The 19,381-nt window shown below is 33.9% G+C and overlaps 1 protein-coding gene across 1 annotated transcript; it reads right to left on the reverse strand.

The window, feature by feature from the left end:
* Window positions 1–44: 44 nt before the first annotated feature.
* On the reverse strand, window positions 45–18,329 carry Gasz (ankyrin repeat, SAM and basic leucine zipper domain-containing protein 1). The gene is made up of 8 exons (XM_088277672.1): window positions 18,105–18,329; window positions 17,232–17,358; window positions 13,357–13,485; window positions 10,229–10,452; window positions 8,255–8,508; window positions 4,658–4,909; window positions 3,442–3,649; window positions 45–1,281 (listed from the first exon to the last, which is right to left on the reverse strand). The coding sequence occupies exons 1-8, from the start codon at window positions 18,174–18,176 to the stop codon at window positions 1,138–1,140; spliced, it is 1,410 nt and encodes a 469-aa protein (XP_088133798.1). The 5' UTR covers window positions 18,177–18,329; the 3' UTR covers window positions 45–1,137.
* Window positions 18,330–19,381: the final 1,052 nt, after the last annotated feature.

Consider the following 19,381-nt stretch of genomic DNA (forward strand, 5'->3'; position numbering starts at 1 on the left):
GTGGAGATCATATATCAAACTACACAAATAATATAAAAACAGCATTTTGTGAACATACTTATACATATATTTAAAAATAAATACAACTTAAGAAAAAAAAGGATTTTTTTCATCCACAAGAACGTGTCATTGGCTCATCCTCGAAGTATCTTGCATAAGCTTTAATTGGTAAACAATTTAAGGCAAATCCAACATTTTAAGGGCGAAAACAATAGGTTTTCAAAAAAAAAGCGTTTATTTGTGAAAATTATTGAAAAATCCAAATATTAGAAAATACACCGCCTCTCAGCTCGACTGCCAAAATATACTGACGTCATCATCGATATATCGATTCTCAGCACTCGTAACGGTTAATAATATAATGCCAATAAAACTTCATAGAAAGAAAAAAAATTAAAAGGTAAAACATTGTTTTTTTATCACAGATCAAATATTACATTATGAGTAGAAAGAAAAAAAAAAAGAAAACAATACTTGTAAAAACTTCCATACAAGTATTATGAAAGTTCAATCATGAATAGAGGTTTATATTATAGTGTAGAAAATGGTAACTTAAACTAGCCAGTGACAGGTTGCAATCCCTGTAAATGCCCAGACTTTGCCAGACGTCTATAATATTTTATATTTATAAATGTTGAAACCTTGAACTTTGTGGTCGGACATTTTGACAAATTGTTAATAATATTAGTATGTATATAACCCGCACATTGCGTTCTTTTGGCAGATGCCTCTCTAGTCCATGTCGGTCTTTCAACAGACTTTAACTCATGTGATTAATATTTTGTGTAGGCGTAAGCGTACAAATACCATTTTATAGTGTTTTTAGCATGCTAGTATGATTGTTTTGACAAAGAGCGGGGTACGTCACAAAACCGGCAGACAAAAATCTTGGTATGTAAGTGGTTACATACCAATATGACTAGCAATCTGTTATAATCCATAATACATTTTGCTAACAATCAGGAGATAAATCCAATATTTGTATACTTACCAATAATTGAGTATATTTTAAGTATTGTTCAACCGAGAACACTTTTTGTTTTGTCAATAAAAATATTCTTTACAATTCATACATCTTTTATACAATATACAATATCGGATCACATATTTTGATTAGTCCCAATTAATTATATTTACTTATTTTTTCAAACTCACAAATATAACACACACCATTACGCTTGATACAATAGAAAATACTATTTTAGTTTTTTTAAATGATTTGGACGAAACTGGATTATTTGGTCTGATTAAGTCCGGAGGAAGATAATTCTTCTTATTTATCTGGAAACAAATATACAGAAAAATTAATTTATAATTGTGATTTAGACAATGAAACTGCGGCCTGAATCGGATAAAAATGGTTCCTCTTCTCCGAATTCAACTGGCAATTGAAAGGAGAGAGAGAATCGTCGAAACGCAACCAGTACCTACCCTACCTTACTAAGTAGTACCAGCTTACCTTACTATCTATTGTAACGGTATATACACGGGTCTACCAAACAATAAAATGACTCGACTGCAATCAGTGTTAAACGCAGCAGCGAGACTAATTTTTGGAATTTCTAAATTCAGTCACATCACCCCACTACTTCACAAACTCCACTGGTTACGCTTTCCCGAAAGGGTTGAGTATAAACTCTGCCTACTCATGTATAAATCAATACACAATATGGCTCCAGAGTATCTTAAGGAGCTGTGTATTCCAGATGAATTGGTTGATAGACGTCTCACGCTTCGATCGGCTACAACATCTGCAATGGGCAAAGTTATCTTACCAGCTCGCAAGCAACGCACTAAATTTGGCGAGCGTGCCTTTGCTGTTGCAGGACCGACGGCGTGGAATGCTCTTCCACCAATGGTTAGAAATAGTGAGAGTGAGATGATCTTTAGAAAAAGACTAAAAACACATTTGTTTGCTAAATCATTTCCACCATAATATTTTCCCCAATTCATTCACCGTGAAGCGCCCTTGAGGTATTTTTTTACGAAAATGGCGCTATATAAGTTATCCAAATTTATTATTATTATTATCTACCTCTACTGCCTACCCCGATGAATTCTTTGTGCACGCCACTGATTCTATGCATCAATGGAAACGGATGAATAAAAAATACAATTTTAATTAAGAGAGATATTCAGCGGGGAACCGAGAAATGCTATCTTTGACCCAGGGTTTTCCTAATATTAATTCGGTTGCCTGTACAGCGTGTCGACTCCCAATCGGTTTATACCGTTTCGGTCGCGTTTAATGTGCGTGTATTCCCATAAGTTTATATATGCACTACAATACTGTTTTGTCATTTTAAAAGCATTAGTATTTGTATATAAAATCACGATAATTGAAAACTGCGTAAAAAAAACAGCAGACATTTGAATAAGGAATTTTTTACTACTTGTTTTATACTGCTGTACCATTGTTATTTGTATATGTAGAAAATTGACACTGCTTAGCACAGATTCGTTTAGCGCGCCATTTTTCTGATGCAGATTACCTACAAAAGGGCAAATTACTGTATTTGGTAGCGTACATATCGCTCACTCCTTTCAAGAACGTCATAAATCAAAAATTGTCAATTTTTAATTGTGCATGTTTTCAGAATGCCCATAAAATGTACTGTATCCCAGCAAAAGCGTTTTTTTTTACTTAATATTTACACGCTATAGGGCAGAAAGTGTTGTTTTTGCATTTTGAAGAAAAGGTATTGTTTAATTATTTTTTTAAATAAGCTAAATATTTTTCAAATGGAGAATAAACCTTCAGGTTTTACCTAAAAAGATCTGTTGCACAGTAAAAAGTTCAATAAGTGGCTTGATATTTATTTTTAATACATTGTATTATATTTTTAAACTTTAAAAACATTCTCCTGAAAAATCAAGTTTTTTGATTTATGACGTTCTTGAAAGGAATGAGCAATATGACATATGTGAAGAGCTCCGGATTGAGGAAATTAAGACTTTGTATGCGGGAAAATAAACGGAAAGGGAAAAGTATGTACCTACTAAATTAAGAAGAGAAGAGTGAAAATAACATAAATAGGTAGGGTTTTCGGGATTGCTAACCCCCACTCTTGCAAGCTTGCATATCGTAGTCATGCAGGAGAGAGAGACCAAGTGCATAGTTTTACAAAAATGTGACAAAATCATTGACTATTTGATATCTTGCTTGCTTAATATTGCCCTGAAAAAATTTCAAAGGATTTTAAACTTGGAAGTATAATATATTGACCTGTTAAAAATGACTAACTGCATTGGTGTTTATTTTCTTGCCAAGCAAACGTGACTTAAATGACCCTCCTGAACATTTTACGTTTTGGTAGTTGGTCACTTTCTCCCATACGACTACAATATGTTGAACGATTGTTACGATACTACGATATGTTGAAGGTTCTTCTTAATATGTACTAAAGGTTAGGAAAAATATTATCAGTAAAATAACATTACCTTGACGAGGGATTCTTTGAAGTATTTTAATTCCATTTTCGTGTCTTTTATTATAGTTAAAAAATCATTACAGAGTTGGAAAAATTCCTTGGTTTCACATGTATTTTTATCATATTTAGTTATTTGGTTAGCATTATAGATTAAATTCGATTTTAAAACTGTTATAATTCTGAAGTGAGATCCTAAATCAGTGAGACACTCGGCAGATCTGGAATAACAATAATGAACGATCTATAGTAAGCAGAAATTTCAATTTATTTATTTCAATTAATATATACATTACAAACTATAAAATTTTTTGATCGTATACATTAAAATAAAATAAATACAATAACTATTGCTAAAGGTGTAGAAGAATCCTGCTTCGGAAAACTCCTTCAGACACATGGAACAGATCAATATCCAATGAGATATTGTGACTAGTACCAGCAAGGTCTTTACCCTTTGGTTTAACTGGTATGTATTTGCGCATTTGTGATCTTGCTACCTTTTCACACATTCAAAATTAGACAAGGCGTGAGAAAAAAATACTACATATTTGGTAAAAACTTTTTGGATTGTTTTACAATCTCGCCATGTCCGCGGTGGACTATTTTTAAAGTTTTTCAGAATGAATGTGAAGTTGTACCCCACTTCAAAACTAGCCCTGCAAAAACCCAGACTTCCATAATTTTTTTCATCTATTTGGAGACGTCAAAAAAATGCATAATTAACTCTTAGAGAGCTTGTGCACTACACGGAATTTTACCGTCCAGCAGTCTGGTTTTGAAAAATGAAAGCGACTACGACAGTTTAGCGTGATCAAATTTACGCACAACGTGATCACGCACCGATCAAGAGCACCGATCCGAAGAAAGATGGACAAAAGCACAAGCCAATCCAAGCTAATCATCCGTTTTATCACGCTAACTAAAGTGCCGGATGGTAACATTCTGTGTTATTCCGTGTAGTGGACAAACGCCCTATTTGTGTGGGTTGTCGAAAATCGAATCCGAAACAAAAAAAAGACTTCATTTTAGTATGTTAAGTCTCTGAAAAAACTTTTATTAATTCACGACGTATAAATACGAGCGTTTGTGCACTATACGATAAAATTCTGTGTAGTGCACAAACGCCCTTAAATAGAGAAAACTCAGATTTGTGAAGTACATATTTGGACACTAAAAATGTTGTGAAAGAAAAAATTAAATATCAAATTATTTATAAAGGTACATACTGAAAACTGATTCTTTTATTGGCTGCGATACCTAATACTGTTTTGGGATCCCAAGGGTGGACGTGAAATTTGAATAAGCCGGAGATAATTTTTTTTCTTTCAAAAGGAAGGATGACCCCCATATTATATAAAGATTCGTCATTGAGAGTTAGGAAAGTTTCCAGGTCGATTTTGCTCTCCGTAAACAAAGGTGACAGCCTATCACAGTTCATCCCGCACAACAAGACTGGAATGTCGAAATAGAAGGCAGGTCTGCAACAGAAGAAGAGACACGGCGAAATAAGAATTAAGTTTTTTTTTTAAATTTATTATTAGATTAAAACCAATATTTTTAGCTTTTCCACTTTTTTATTTGACCCGCGACCGGGTTGCCGACATCCAGTCTGATGATGTCGGCAACGACGTCTGATGATGTCGGCAGTCTGATGATGTCGGCAACGACGAAACCCGGTCGCTGGTCAAATAAAAAAGTGGAAAAGCTAAAAATATTGGTTTTAATCTAATAATAAATTAAAAATGCAATTCCATCACGAAGTGTCAGTGGATAATATAAATCTATTAAGAATTAAGTGACTACACTAAAAGCAGTTGTGGTAGCGTGGTTTACCCATTGCACTGATTACGGGCACCCACGTCCACTATCTCCTCAGAGGTTGCAATTTATATTAAATGAAAACATGAAAAGAATAAATAATCAAACTTACTTGAAATCTGCATTTATTTGCGCAGAAGATTTTGGTTTACAATTCAACTTTAGATTTACAGGTTTTTATTCTAAACTGATATTCACAAAAATACTATTAAAATGTTACAAATTTTTGTCACAATGCGACACAGGTGTAGGATGTGGCGACACTTCAATTGCAGTTTCGGTGACAAAAGAGAGAATGTACTCGGCTCGCTCTCGCTTATAAGGGCTTGGTGACGTCACACTGCTATGTTCGCAATTGCGCGTGACATTCGCCACACAGTCAACTACAGAACAATTAGACAAAATATCATCCTGGAATGGTACCTGAAGCGCAGGTCTGGTCACATTACCTTCATGTAATTAACCTGTCCGGGAGTGAGTTTCTGCGGACAAAACTGTATCTGGGAAGTGAGTTTTTTTTTCAATCTTTTCTTTTACTTTTTATAATTCCTTATCATGTCAATAGTAAAGGCAAAATATTTTCTTAAAAACATTACACAAGTAAACATGTTTTATGACCTTGACAGGACACTGCGGACTGAGGAAGCATATGTCAAAAATTGGACTGTATGATTATTCCGCAGTCTGCAGATTTTATACGGAGGATAGCGAAACACCCGTCCACATTCTGTATAATTGTGATGCAGTCGCCCACAATCAAATTCATATCCTTGGAGGGGACTTCGAGAAGGTGAAGGGCCTATCACCAAGGCAGGTCGTGAATTATATGACTCACGTAGGTGTTGAGAGTGAGACATGACACAGAAGGAGGTCACAATCAATGTTGCCATATGCCAAACCAAATTTTTTAATCAAACAGTCTAAAAATCTGTATAGAATTGATAACCCAAAATTGTGTTGGTGCCTATTTGCCATTGCTTTGAAATTTTGATACAAATAGTACGATCTGATAAAAAGAACTCACAGTATGCATATTCTTCACCCTTTCCATTTGTTTCTAAACAAGTCTTAAAATAATTCTCTTCCAGCCAGCACCGATTAAAACGTTGCATATTACGTGACATGTATAAAAAATGAACACTCGCATGAACAAAATAGACATGTTTTGGGGAATCCTGCAGTACGCTGAGTAAATTGCGTAATGTTCAGTGACAAGACAAAACAGTACCCTACCCAATAATAAATAACGCACTCCAATATAAAACAAATTCTCACCTACTTATTATCAAATGTTAATCACGCTCGAATCTATACATATTTTCATTCTTCTGTTTTATCATATACTATGTCCAATTCCAAAAATCTGTATAAAACTAAAAGTACTACTAAAGAGTTAAATCTGGCATTTGTAACGGCAGCCTAAAATCTGTATCAATACAAATAAATCTGTATATATGGCAACACTGGTTATAATACGCAGCAGCGAGACTAATTTTTGGAATTTCTAAATTCAGTCACATCACCCCACTACTTCACAAACTCCACTGGTTACGCTTTCCCGAAAGGGTTGAGTATAAACTCTGCCTACTCATGTATAAATCAATACACAATATGGCTCCAGAGTATCTTAAGGAGCTGTGTATTCCAGATGAATTGGTTGATAGACGTCTCACGCTCCGATCGGCTACAACATCTGCAATGGGCAAAGTGATCTTACCAGCTCGCAACCAACGCACTAAATTTGGCGAGCGTGCCTTTGCTGTTGCAGGACCGACGGCGTGGAATGCTCTTCCACCAATGGTTAGAAATAGTGAGAGTGAGATGATCTTTAGAAAAAGACTAAAAACACATTTGTTTGCTAAATCATTTCCACCCTAATATTTTCCCCAATTCATTCACAGTGAAGCGCCCTTGAGGTATTTTTTTTACGAAAATGGCGCTATATAAGTTATCCAAACTTATTATTATTATTATTAATAGACCTTATATGGTCGCAGTGACACAAGGAATGAACGATCCCTTGACCTAATCATAATTTGTTCCAGAATCTTACCCGTTAAGCGAAACATTTTTTTCTTTTGACGGAAGTCATTTGTCCTTTCTCTGTAACTCGCTATGCGAAATGTCACTCGTTAAGGAGGCAACTTTTAATTTTTTTTTGCTCATTATGCGAAATATTCGTTATAAGAGTTTCCACTGCATTTATTTTTTCAAATTTATAAAATGTGTCCTATTTTTCAATACTTTATGATTCAATTATTTGATTAGTAATTTGTCATGAGCCATGCCATCATGTATGACGTGACCAAACAATACAATCTATTCCAAATCTACCCGCCTCTAATATCCGATTATGAGTAGGTCTTTTATACACAGTTTAGTTGTTTAACGATTTTATGGATGACAGAAGCATATTATATAGCTTTATTGCGTAGTAATCAAAGTTCCATTGACCAAATGAGGTATGTGTTTGATTTTGTTTGATGTGTTTTGGATCTTGTGGTTCTATGTATGTTTTCATAAAAGTGACTTGTTTTTTTTTTATAGAAGGTGCTTTCTTGTGATATATGAGGGTAGTTCTTAAATGCATGTGTAAGGATTGTTTTAGCGTATAGTTGTTAGTAACTAGTTCTTAGGTTGTCCGCTTCCGTAGTGTAATGGTCAGCACGCTCGGTTACCGTTCTGGAGGTCCCGGGTTCGATTCTCACGGGGGACGGTCAAATAAATATAAGTGATTTATTCACTCCCAATATTTCGATTCCCAAGGGGGGTAAAATAAATATAAGTGATTTTTTCACTGTAATATTTATTCAATATTATTACCCTGGACTGGTACCTGAAGCGGAGGGCTGATCACCTTTCCTTCATGTGTTAACAATCAAGATAACACTGCATTTATATGATCCAGTACCCTATGCACCGTTGGGGTGCGGAAAAGGGTTTGAATGAAATGAATGTTAGTAACTAAAAAATCAAAATATGTGTTTGGTAATGAGATTACATACTTGCTGCTCATTATTCCAGGAAATAAGTCTCTCCAAGTTTCTTGAGTGTTTGTTGCGTTATCGCTGTGGATAAATTGTTCTTCGTCTTCTAATATATACTCATCCAGCACTGCTAAGATTTCAGGATTGTTTAAACTAACAGAGCTAGCTTTGAGCATTTTAAGAGTTTCATTAAACTCTTTATCCAAACTTTCTTTTTCGACCAGTATTTTAAAAATTTCCACTTGCTGTGAATGCATTGCATAATACGTGGCCTGTAATTATAACATAATTAATTAACACATTTTGACATCTCAACATAGATGAAGAAGAATATGGAAGCCTGGGAATTCCCAGGGCTTATGACCCATCATAGGCTGTAAGTGTCTCATTTTACACATGTCGCTCACTCCTTTCAAGAACGTCATATTTCAAAAATCGTCAATTTCCAGTTGTGCATGTTTTAATAATGCGCAGAAAATGTACTATATCCCAGCAAAAGTGGCATATTTTAAACTTAATATTTACCCACTACAGGGCAGAAAGTATTGTTTTTGAAGAAAGGGCATTGTTTAACCTTACCTAAAAAGATCTGTTGCACAATAAAAAGTTCAATAAGTGGCCTGATATTTATTTTTAATACATTGTATTATATTTTTAAACTTTAAAAACGTTCTCCTGAAAAATCTAGTTTTTTTATTTATGACTTTCTTGAAAGGTATGTGTAACATTCACCATTCTACCCATGATTAACCACCACTACGCAAACTACAAAAACTCACACATGTATCATCAATTAAATGAAACTTCATAATTGAGTTCACAACAGCATCAGCAGCAAACAGCAAACGAAAAATGAAATGAGCGACAAGGACAGAGTTTGTCATGTCTAGAATGTCTATATATATATATATATATATATATATATATATATATATATATATATATATATATATATACACATCTTTTTACAGTAAACAAAACATTTATTTTTAAATTCTTTCAGACTCTTTTCATTCTTCATACATTCAGGCATCTCATCATACATTTTCAAACCCTTATACATTAAAAAAAATTGTGACTCGGTTTTTTTCAACAATGGCAGTCTTATTCTATCCTTATTTCTAGTAATATGTTAATGAAAATTTTTGTGAACACTGTTTTATCCTTAAAATATTTGGGTAATTTATAGTTTAAAAAATTATATATAAAGATCAGCATATTTAATTTTAGTCTCTTTTTTATAGATAACCAGTTTTGTTCTTCTCTCATTTTTTCTTTATTATAATATCTATTTTTTTTAGCACCATTCTCATCGCTTTATTTTGTATAATTTTCAATTTATTAAAATTTTCTTCGTTTGCCAAAAATAATATTGTTGAGCAGTAATCTATAAGTGGATAATAATATGGTAATCTATATGTGGATACTAAAATAATAAGAATGAGACAAAATGTGTCATATGTCCGCCTGCATAGTGTAGTGGTTAGTGCGTTTGGCTACCATGCTAAATGTGCCAAAAAGATAAAAATAAATATAAAAGATCTTCAACTCTGATGTTGATAAATTAGAAATTATGTAGCATATTTTATATGCGAACTAGTATTTTTATCTGTGGCTGAGTATAACCTCCGCCATCTGCAGTTGAATATCCACAATGACGGGACCTTAACAAGCTGCTCTCCGGCTTCACCATTACACAGTGAGGCGTCCTGTCCAACATTTTGGCCACGCTCCAGCCTAAGAAGACCGAGAAGAAAGCGCAACAATACGGCGGCTCCACTTTCCTGCCTTCAGACTCAGCCGACGTCATTTTTCACTTATATATTTTTTTAATTTTCTCTCATTATCATTTTCATATCATATTCCATGCCTGTATAAGCGCCCTTGAGGTAGTTTTTTTACGAAAATGGCGCTATATAAATCATCCAAGATTATCATTATTATTATTAACCTGCACATAAAACGAGGAATTATAAACAAAAACAAAATTACCGTTTTAATACTCCGATCTACCATTTTCAAGTTGGCAGTGGGTAACAACAATTGAACAACATCAGTTTTTCCAGTTTTTACGGCTTTCATAAGGGGGGTGACACCAAACCTGTCTCCAACATTAACGATTGCCTTTTTATCAAGCAAAATCTTTACACATTCAAAATTTGAAATTATGTTTACGCTGGAACTTGAACACGCACACATCAAAGGGGTCTCCGAATCTGTTGAATAAATCGAAACATCCATAATTTAACTCATAATTTATATGCAAAGAATTCTGTTCGTCTCCAAAGTCTCATTAGACTGTAGAATGTGCCAACCATTGTTAACCCGATGGTTGCCAGAGACGAGATATCTCGGCAAATGGCGGAGTGCCCGTATTGCCAGAGACGAGATATCTCGTCAGTACTTTTGATGACGTATTACTCCGCAGTTTTAACTCATATTGACAATCTGTCAAAAACGGAACATACATTGCCATGTGTTGAAGTTCTCACAAAATATTTTATAAAGTTTTTAAATACTTTTAAGTGATTTATCGGTATCACTTTCAGCTGACAGTTGACAGATGTCATTAGGGCTACCACTCAAAACACTTGAAATATTGATTATTTCAATCGATTGTTTTGAACGCCAGGGGTTTATATTTTGCTCAATTTTTTTGTGTTTTTCTTATTATTTTAAAATATTATTATGAAAATATTTGTTTATTTATACCTTTCGCGTTATATTTACTCCGATTTTATCAGTGTTTTGCTAGTGATATTGGTTTCTTTTCACAACTTTTTAGTAAATAAATTATTTCTTTGTGCTAAGTTCTTTGTTCTTCTTCGTGCTAAGTGAAAAAGAACAACCCGGTACTTCTCATGGCAGAAAACGGAAGGCAGAATTTCTATCGCGACTTACAGAAAGACATTTTTTGGAAAAACTACCACGGACCGAAAAAAATCATCCCCGACTGCGAAGTGTATTGTGTGTACTAGCAAAAAACTAAGAAAAGAGTCTAGTTATAGGTGTAAACAATGCAAGATGGCTCTTTGTGTTATACCGTGCTTTGAGAAGTACCACACAATGGAAAATTACTAATTTATCACATTTCTAACTATACTTCATTCTAAGATACCTGATAAATAATAGTTGAGTGTTAATATTAAATTTACTATTTTTTTACATTTCAAACTATATTCCATTGATAAATAATAGTTTTGTGTTAATATTAAATTTAATAAAAACTTGCGTGTGCGACTCAGTGTGACAACCCTGTCTGAGATGAAAATTTGAAACTGGTTTAACTTCAAGAATAAAACTCTAACAATCGATGTGGGATATAATATTTGGTAAGTAAATTATAATTCAATAAAAACAACAAAAAAAAAATTCTTTAGACAACTTTTTTTTTTCAAAAAAATACTTGGCCTGTTGAGCACTGCGGCGTAATTTATTTGCGGCTATGAAAAGGTTAACACATTCTACTACCGTACTGAGTCCGATTCCCGAGTACAGAATAGAACGCCACATCACTGTCGTTGCAAACATTCTTCGACTCTTCCACATTCATACACCTTCTTTTACATACCTGTCAATTATTTCGACTCACAACCTGTCTACGCCCAAGTAAAGTAACTTGATCGTGTCAAGTTTTCATTGGTCTTCGTCTGCTATTATCTCTAACTACATTCATCTCATATATTTATTTTGTTGTTCTTTCCCTACTCATTTGTTTCATATATCCATTACAACTTTCTTAATTTTATCAATAATAATTATTTACAACATTTTGAGTGTGTCCAAATACTTGTTCACAAATCTGGATTATCTCTAATTATAGGAGTATTTTTCATATTATTTTTGATATCTCATCAAAGATGAAGAAGAATATGGAAGTCTGGGCATTTAAGGGGCTGACGACCGTCATAGGCTGGTTTAAGTGATCACTTTACACACGTGTAACATTCACAAATTCTACCCATTATTGACAACCACACTACTCAAATTCTTGGAAGTTCTATATATTTATATATGAACCCATTTTTAAACATTGTTCTTGAATTACTAGAATTTCACTAGAGACATCTATTGGTGAGATGAAAAGAACGTCGGGGATGACGGTTGTCAGCCCCTTAAATGAACAGACTTCCATATTATTCTTCATCTTTGATGATATGTCAAAAAATAATAATAATTATTTTAGCTTCACATCCTTCATTTTGCTGGACATTCGTCTGAATGATCATATTTGAATAGAGGTCATGGAGTGATTACATACGATGGGATGATGAATTTCTCAGTTGTGCAGCTCAATGGATAGAGAAGCCGACGTGACATCTGAAGGTGCCAGGTCTGAGACTCAGAGTACGAAGTTACTGTTTTCATTTTTTTAAACAAAAAAAGCTTATTACAATACCAAATTTTATAATTTGGATGAATTATAAAAATATAGATTGTAATTATGTAAGCGCAAACATTGTTTAGTATAGTTGATTTTGAAAATTAAAAAAAATTATATTATCAGTAAAAAAAGGTGCCGGAATGCCGTTCCACCGCATCACATGAAAAAAAAAAGCCCTGGTTATAATTATTTCATATTGTTATAATAACTCTAATGTATGGAATTGAAACATGGAGTTGGCAAAAGAAAGATGAAAGTAGACTGAATGCAGTCGAAATGCGATCTCTCAGAAGAATGTGCGACAAAACGATGTGTGATAGATGTTCGAATAGTGAAATAAGGAAGGAATGCAAAGCTGAGATAAGCATTATCGATAAAATTAAGAAAGGTGTGTTGAGATGGTTTGGACATGTAGAACGAATGAGTGAGGAAAGAACGGTAAAACAAATTTATGAGGCGAATATAATTGGTAAAAGGAGCAGAGAAAGACGGAGAAAAACATGGTACGATCAGGTATGCCAAATACTTGAGTGGTCAGGTTAGGAATCGTAATAATCGGCGGGTATGTATGAGGAGATGCATGAACGTGGAAGAGGCGAAGAATGTTTGCAAAGACAGAGTGGTGTGGCGTTCTATTCTCTCCGCATACCCCAGTGGAGAAGCGGCGTGTTGTTAGCGGCATTAGTGTTATAATTATTTTCTCCATTAAAAATTTGTTTAAATATTTGTTTCTTACCACAATGATAGTTCGGGTTAGCGCCATTTCTCAACAAGTACTCCACAATATGAGATTTTGAATGTAAGGCAGCATACATCAGTACCGTGCGACTTCCGAGAAGAGTCGTATTCAGGTCAAACTCAGGCTCTAGAAACAAGAAGCTCCATATATGTCTCGCAACACCTTCTCTTATCTTTAGAATAATAAGTTCCCTTCACGTCATCGTCTTCAAATTGTAAATAAATTATTTTAATTTTATAGTATTCGGGATGAAAATTCAATAAATCTTCTTCTTTTTAATGGCTTTTCACCCATTTTGGGTGTTACAGCCAGTATCGAGTTATTTTTTATTTACACTTTTTACATTTGACTTTCAAGTGTTGGTATTCCTGTTAGTGGGGTTAGTTTTATTAGTAATGTTAGTTTGTTTAGTGGGTTATTTTAGTGAGTTATCATACACCTTTACAAATTGAAACAATTAATTTTAAGATATTTACAAATTATTTTATAAACAAGCTTGTTAGGGGAGGTTAATAAGGTTAAGATGTTGGTGGGAAATGGAACGTTTATGCTGGAGAGGTCTGAAAGGAAGCTCGGGTAGCCGTCATTCAACGGGCACCCAGAGATGTGATCTAGATCCTCCTCTTCAAGACGACATTCACTCATGGCAGTATCCCGGACATGTCGCTCACTCCTTTCAAGAACGTCATAAATCAAAAAACCTGATTTTTTGGGAAAACGTTTTTAATGTTTAAAAATATAATACAATGTATTAAAAATAAATATCAAGCCACTTAATGAACTTTTTACTGTGCAACAGGTCTTTTTAAGTAAAACCTAAAGGTTTTTTCTGTATTTGAAAAATATTTAGTTTATTTAAAAAAATAATTAAACAATACCTTTTCTTCAAATTGCAAAAACAATAACTGTAGCGGGTAAATATTAAGTTAAAAATATGCCGCTTTGGCTGGGATATAGTACATTTTCTGAGCATTCCGAAAACATGCACAACTGAAAATTTACGATTTTTGATTTATGACGTTCTTGAAAGGAGTGAGCGATGTATTCTAAACAAGTGAGCACTGCAACAGCAGTGGCTTTATCGCATTCTGCATATAGATGTTGTCTCGAACTTGTTTAGAGTAAATTCAATAAATGATAATAAGTATCCATGCTTTAACCAGATTATAGTCTAGTCCAAGCATGACTCAGGCAAGGAGTTGTACTGCATTGCACGCCAAATCGTATTCCGAGTTGTCAGTAGTGATTTGCTCGAGCCAAATATAACAACAAGACTAACCCGAGTGGTGTTTGGGCAGATTTTATGCAAATTTTTATTTACACAATTTAATTTATTACAGTCGTCATGAAACATCGTAGCGCTAGCGCATATTCTGATTTTATATTATTTTTTGACATCCCATCAAAGATGAAGAAGAATATGGAAGTCTGAGCATTTACGGGGCTGACGACTGTCATAGGCTGGTTTAAGTGGTCACTTTACACACGTGTAACATTCACCAATTCTACCCATTATTGACAACCACCCTACTCAAATTCTTGGAAGTTCTATATATATATATATATATATATATATATATATGAACCAATTTTGAAACATTGTTCTTGAATCACTAGAACTTCACTAGAGACATCTATTGGTGAGATGAAAAGCTTTTTTTAAAAGCAGAAACTCTTATATTAGTATCTGAGGTCCGAATCCTGGATTATAATCACACACATGAGAAACGCCAGAAAATATCATTTTCATTTTTATTATTTCAGCTTATAATTTGACCAGATAATTTATTTACAATATTTTGAATGTGTTTGATTTTACATTTATATCATTTTTATTCACTTCTAAATATCAACATAAGATCATAAAATATATTGTTCAACACCTGCCCTTCCGAGGTAAGATACAGAAATACAGCTGGAAATTTTTGGAAGCACTTTCCTGCCAAAATTTAGCTATTAAAAAAGTTGTAAAGACATCATACCACATGTAAAAACGATGAAAGATACCCTCATTATGACCCTGATGTGATATAAATACTTCACCCGGGAACCATTGTGACGATATGGACGTATTTGCTTCCACACCGGATATTTTTTCAATTGTATGACATACAAATCATCGTGTTATCTTTTTATACAAGTACCTGAAAGGCATTAATCTTTTTTTTCATTCAATGTATTAAGTTATCCATCCCTCTAGTGAACGAATTGAGAAAAAAAAAACACTAATGTACTAACTCTTACTGCAGATATAAATTGATCGATATCGGTTAGTTCCAAAGAAAGGTCAGTAAACGTCTTTAAGCTTAGGTGTCAGTTTGTTTAGTGTCGCATGCGATCCCTCAGACGAATGTGTGGCAAATCCATGTTTGATAGATGTTCGAATGACGAAATAAGGAAAGAATGCAAGGCTGAGATAAGCATTATCGATAAAATTAAAAAAGGTGTTGAGATGGTTTGGACATGTAGAACATATAAGTGAGGAAAGAACGGTCAAACAAATTTATGAGACGAATGTAGTTGGGAAAAGAAGCAGAGGAAGACCGGGAAAAACTTGGTACAACCAGGTATGTCAAACACTATGAGGCGAATATAATTGGTAAAAGGAGCAGAGGAAGACCGAGAAAAACATGGCACGATCAGGTATGCCAAATACTTGAAAGTGGTCAGGTCAGGAGTCGTAATAATTTTCGGGAATGTATGAGGAGATGCATGTATGTGGAAGAGGCGAAGAATGTTTGCAAAGACAGAGTGGTGTAGCATTCAATGTCTGCCTACCCCTGCGGAGAGAAGCGGCGTGATGGTTAGTTGGTTAGTTAGTTTTTGTTTAGTGTCGTACAGACAACTTATTATAAACAGAAATTTGACTACTCCAAAAACCTGAGGCCGAAATGTGATGTGAACATTCGTGATAAGGGTTCCCTTGGTCTTTTGTTTTCAATTCGTCCACTAACAAGGGATCACAAGGGATTAACAACATAAAACATTGTATGAAAAAAAGAGATAGACGCTCGTCAGGTGCTTGTATAAAGAAAATAGCATGATGATTAGTACGTTGTATACCTGAAAAAATATAAGGTGCTGAAGCAAATGCGGGCGCTTTTTTCTTGCGACAATACAATCGCGTCTCTGTATATGCAAGATTGATCAATTGAAAAGTTTAATTTACAACATTTTGAGTGTGTCCAAATACTTGTTCACAAAATCTGGATTCTCTCCAATTACAGGAGTTATTTTCATATTATTTTTTGACATTCTGTAATTGGAGAGAATCCAGACTTTGTGAACAAGTATTTGGACACACTCAAAATGTTGTAAGTAAATTGTCTGGTCAAATTATAAGCTTAAATAATAAAAATGAAAATGGTATTTTCTGGCATTTCTCATGTGTGTGATTATAATCCAGGATTCGGACCTCACATACTAATATAAGAGTTTCTGCTTAGTAAAAAGCTTCCTTACATCTCACCAATAGATGTCTCTAGTGAAGTTCTAGTGATTCAAGAAAAAGGTTTCTAAATTGGTTCATATATACAGAACTTCCAAGAATTTGAGTAGTGTGGTTGTCAATAATGGGTAGAATTGGTGAATGTTACACGTGTGTAAAGTGATCACTTAAACCAGCCTATGACGGTCGTCAGCCCCGTAAATGCCAGACTTCCATATTCTTCTTCATCTTTGATGAGATGTCAAAAAATAATATGAAAAGTTTAATATTTTTAAAACTACTTCCTACTATATGTTTTATGTAACTCAGTTTACCTACAGTTTTAGTTACAATATGTTGACATTTTGACAATTTGGTATTTTTGATGCGATAATATTTATATGTCCATTGTTAAAAAGTAAGGAATAAATAAAAATAATTTTACCACTAGAGAGAAATTTTTTGATGGTTTCTAAATCTCCCTCCAAACACGCAGTGTATAAAATTTCATCTTTACTTTTCAAATCAGAAACCTCTTTGTTAGGAGTTATCACAGTTTTCTGAATTTTATCCTGGAAGAAAAATAAACATCATTTTAAATGGAGTATCTGGTCATTATCTTCAATCTGGTTAAAAGTTATAATATTGAAAATAAAAAAATATGGTGACTCAAACCGCATTTTTGGCTGGTTATCTGACTGAAAAGCTTGCCACGTTATTGGAAATATTCCCAAGCTACGGCAACATTTTTTATTAAGTACTTACTTTGGGTAGATGTAATTTATTTTCAATAATGTATCAAATCTCTCTATCTCTCTCTTACTTAACAAAGTTCTGAGCAACAAGGCAATGCAACGGGCATTGAAAGCTGTCCCCCCGCATTCCCAGATCTGATACAGGAGCATCTAGGCTTTCTGACAGGCCTTCGTCTGGCAATGTAACGGGCAGGCTACAATACTGTTGGATGGCATAAACGGAGAACTATCTAAACAGCATTGGAGCCGATGGGGTCAGTGAGGTTGTTTAATAATGGCATTGTCCACAGTAAATGTATTAAGCAGAACAATCAAACCACTTCCATCCCCAGGTATATTCCTATTGTATCTCTTGTCAAAAGTTTTCAATAATAATAATGATAAAAAAACAGGTTATGACAGTGTCATGTTTTAATGTTTCATTTAAACATTGATAAAGGGTTGAGTCCCCCCAATCCCGTATAAAATGAAAATATTTAAACCTAAATAAAGAAATACGAACAGGTTTCAATCATGGACAGTATTTTATTCAATTCTTATTAATGAAAACAATTTTTACTTACGAATGAAGTAGAATATTCATCGACAAAATAATCATCATCGCTTTCATTGTCAGAGTAGCCCACGGAATACATGATGAAAATGAAAGTAAAATCAAAACAATACTGATTTTCAATGGCACAAATACAGTGTTTATGTGTATTAATTAATCATAAATCATATTGAAACAGCCCGGCAAAACGAACGTCAAGAAATGAGACAAATGACCCAAATGACAGTTTGTAGAGAGTAGACAACAAACTAAATAAACAATAGACAATAATAAAATAAAAAAAACACCAATCATGGTATCTGCTTACAATAACTGGGTATTAAAATTCAATAAAAAGCTAAAAATCCGAGAAATTATTATTTAATTGTTGGTATAATAGAGGAGGAAAAATAGAAAACCAGCAACTGATAGGCATTCGGAGTTGCATACCTGTACTCGGTTGTGTGAGTTTACATTATGTTAATTTATGACGTGAGTCCCTTGGGGATAGTAAAATCTACCACTTGCACAAAAGCATTTTCATACTTTGTTCCAAAAATTATTTTTGTCTTAGACAGAATTTTAATACCTTACAATATTCTGTAGGTACATAAAAAAACGCAAATCTTATTTTATGATGGAAAAAAAATTATATTTGTATTTATATTTTGTCTGTAATTGATTTTTGTAATATCAAATTGTAAATAATTATACTATGAGTATAATAAATAAATATAAATATGACAAACAGAAATATGTATATCCTTTTTATAATATGCATGTGAGGTTTGTTAAAGTAAGTAGCTCATAGCGAATTTGGACGCTAGTCCCAGGGAAGTGCATAGTAACGGTTGTGTGTCCACACAATTTGCTGAATTTAAAATGGTCCTTTTAGTACCTGTGTCTTGAGGAAGGATACACACCTCTAGATTGGAGACGGGCAGTTATCATGCCTCTATTCAAGGGAAAGGGGTATCGCACAGAGTGTGGGAATTATAGCGCAATAAGCCTGTTGAGCTCTGTCAGTAAACTCTATAGTAAGATTATAATTGAAAGAGTTAGAATGATGACGAAAGAACGAATTTGGGGTGTGCAAGGTGCTTTTATGAGTGGACAAAGTTGCACAGATCAAATTTTTACACTACAAATGCTGACAGAAAAGTTTTTGGCTAAAAATCAGAAACTGTTCTGTGCCTTTGTGGACCTGCAGAAAGCGTATGATAAGGTTGATAGGATGAAATTATGGAGCGTGCTGGAAAAAAAATGGAGTAGATAACAAACCAATACAAGCAGTTGCTTCCCTCTATG

The sequence above is a fragment of the Brachycentrus maculatus genome, unplaced genomic scaffold (genome assembly GCF_059751285.1).
Source record: "Brachycentrus maculatus isolate JH-2025_06_01 unplaced genomic scaffold, ASM5975128v1 h1tg000049l, whole genome shotgun sequence".
In the NCBI taxonomy this organism is placed as follows: domain Eukaryota; kingdom Metazoa; phylum Arthropoda; class Insecta; order Trichoptera; family Brachycentridae; genus Brachycentrus; species Brachycentrus maculatus.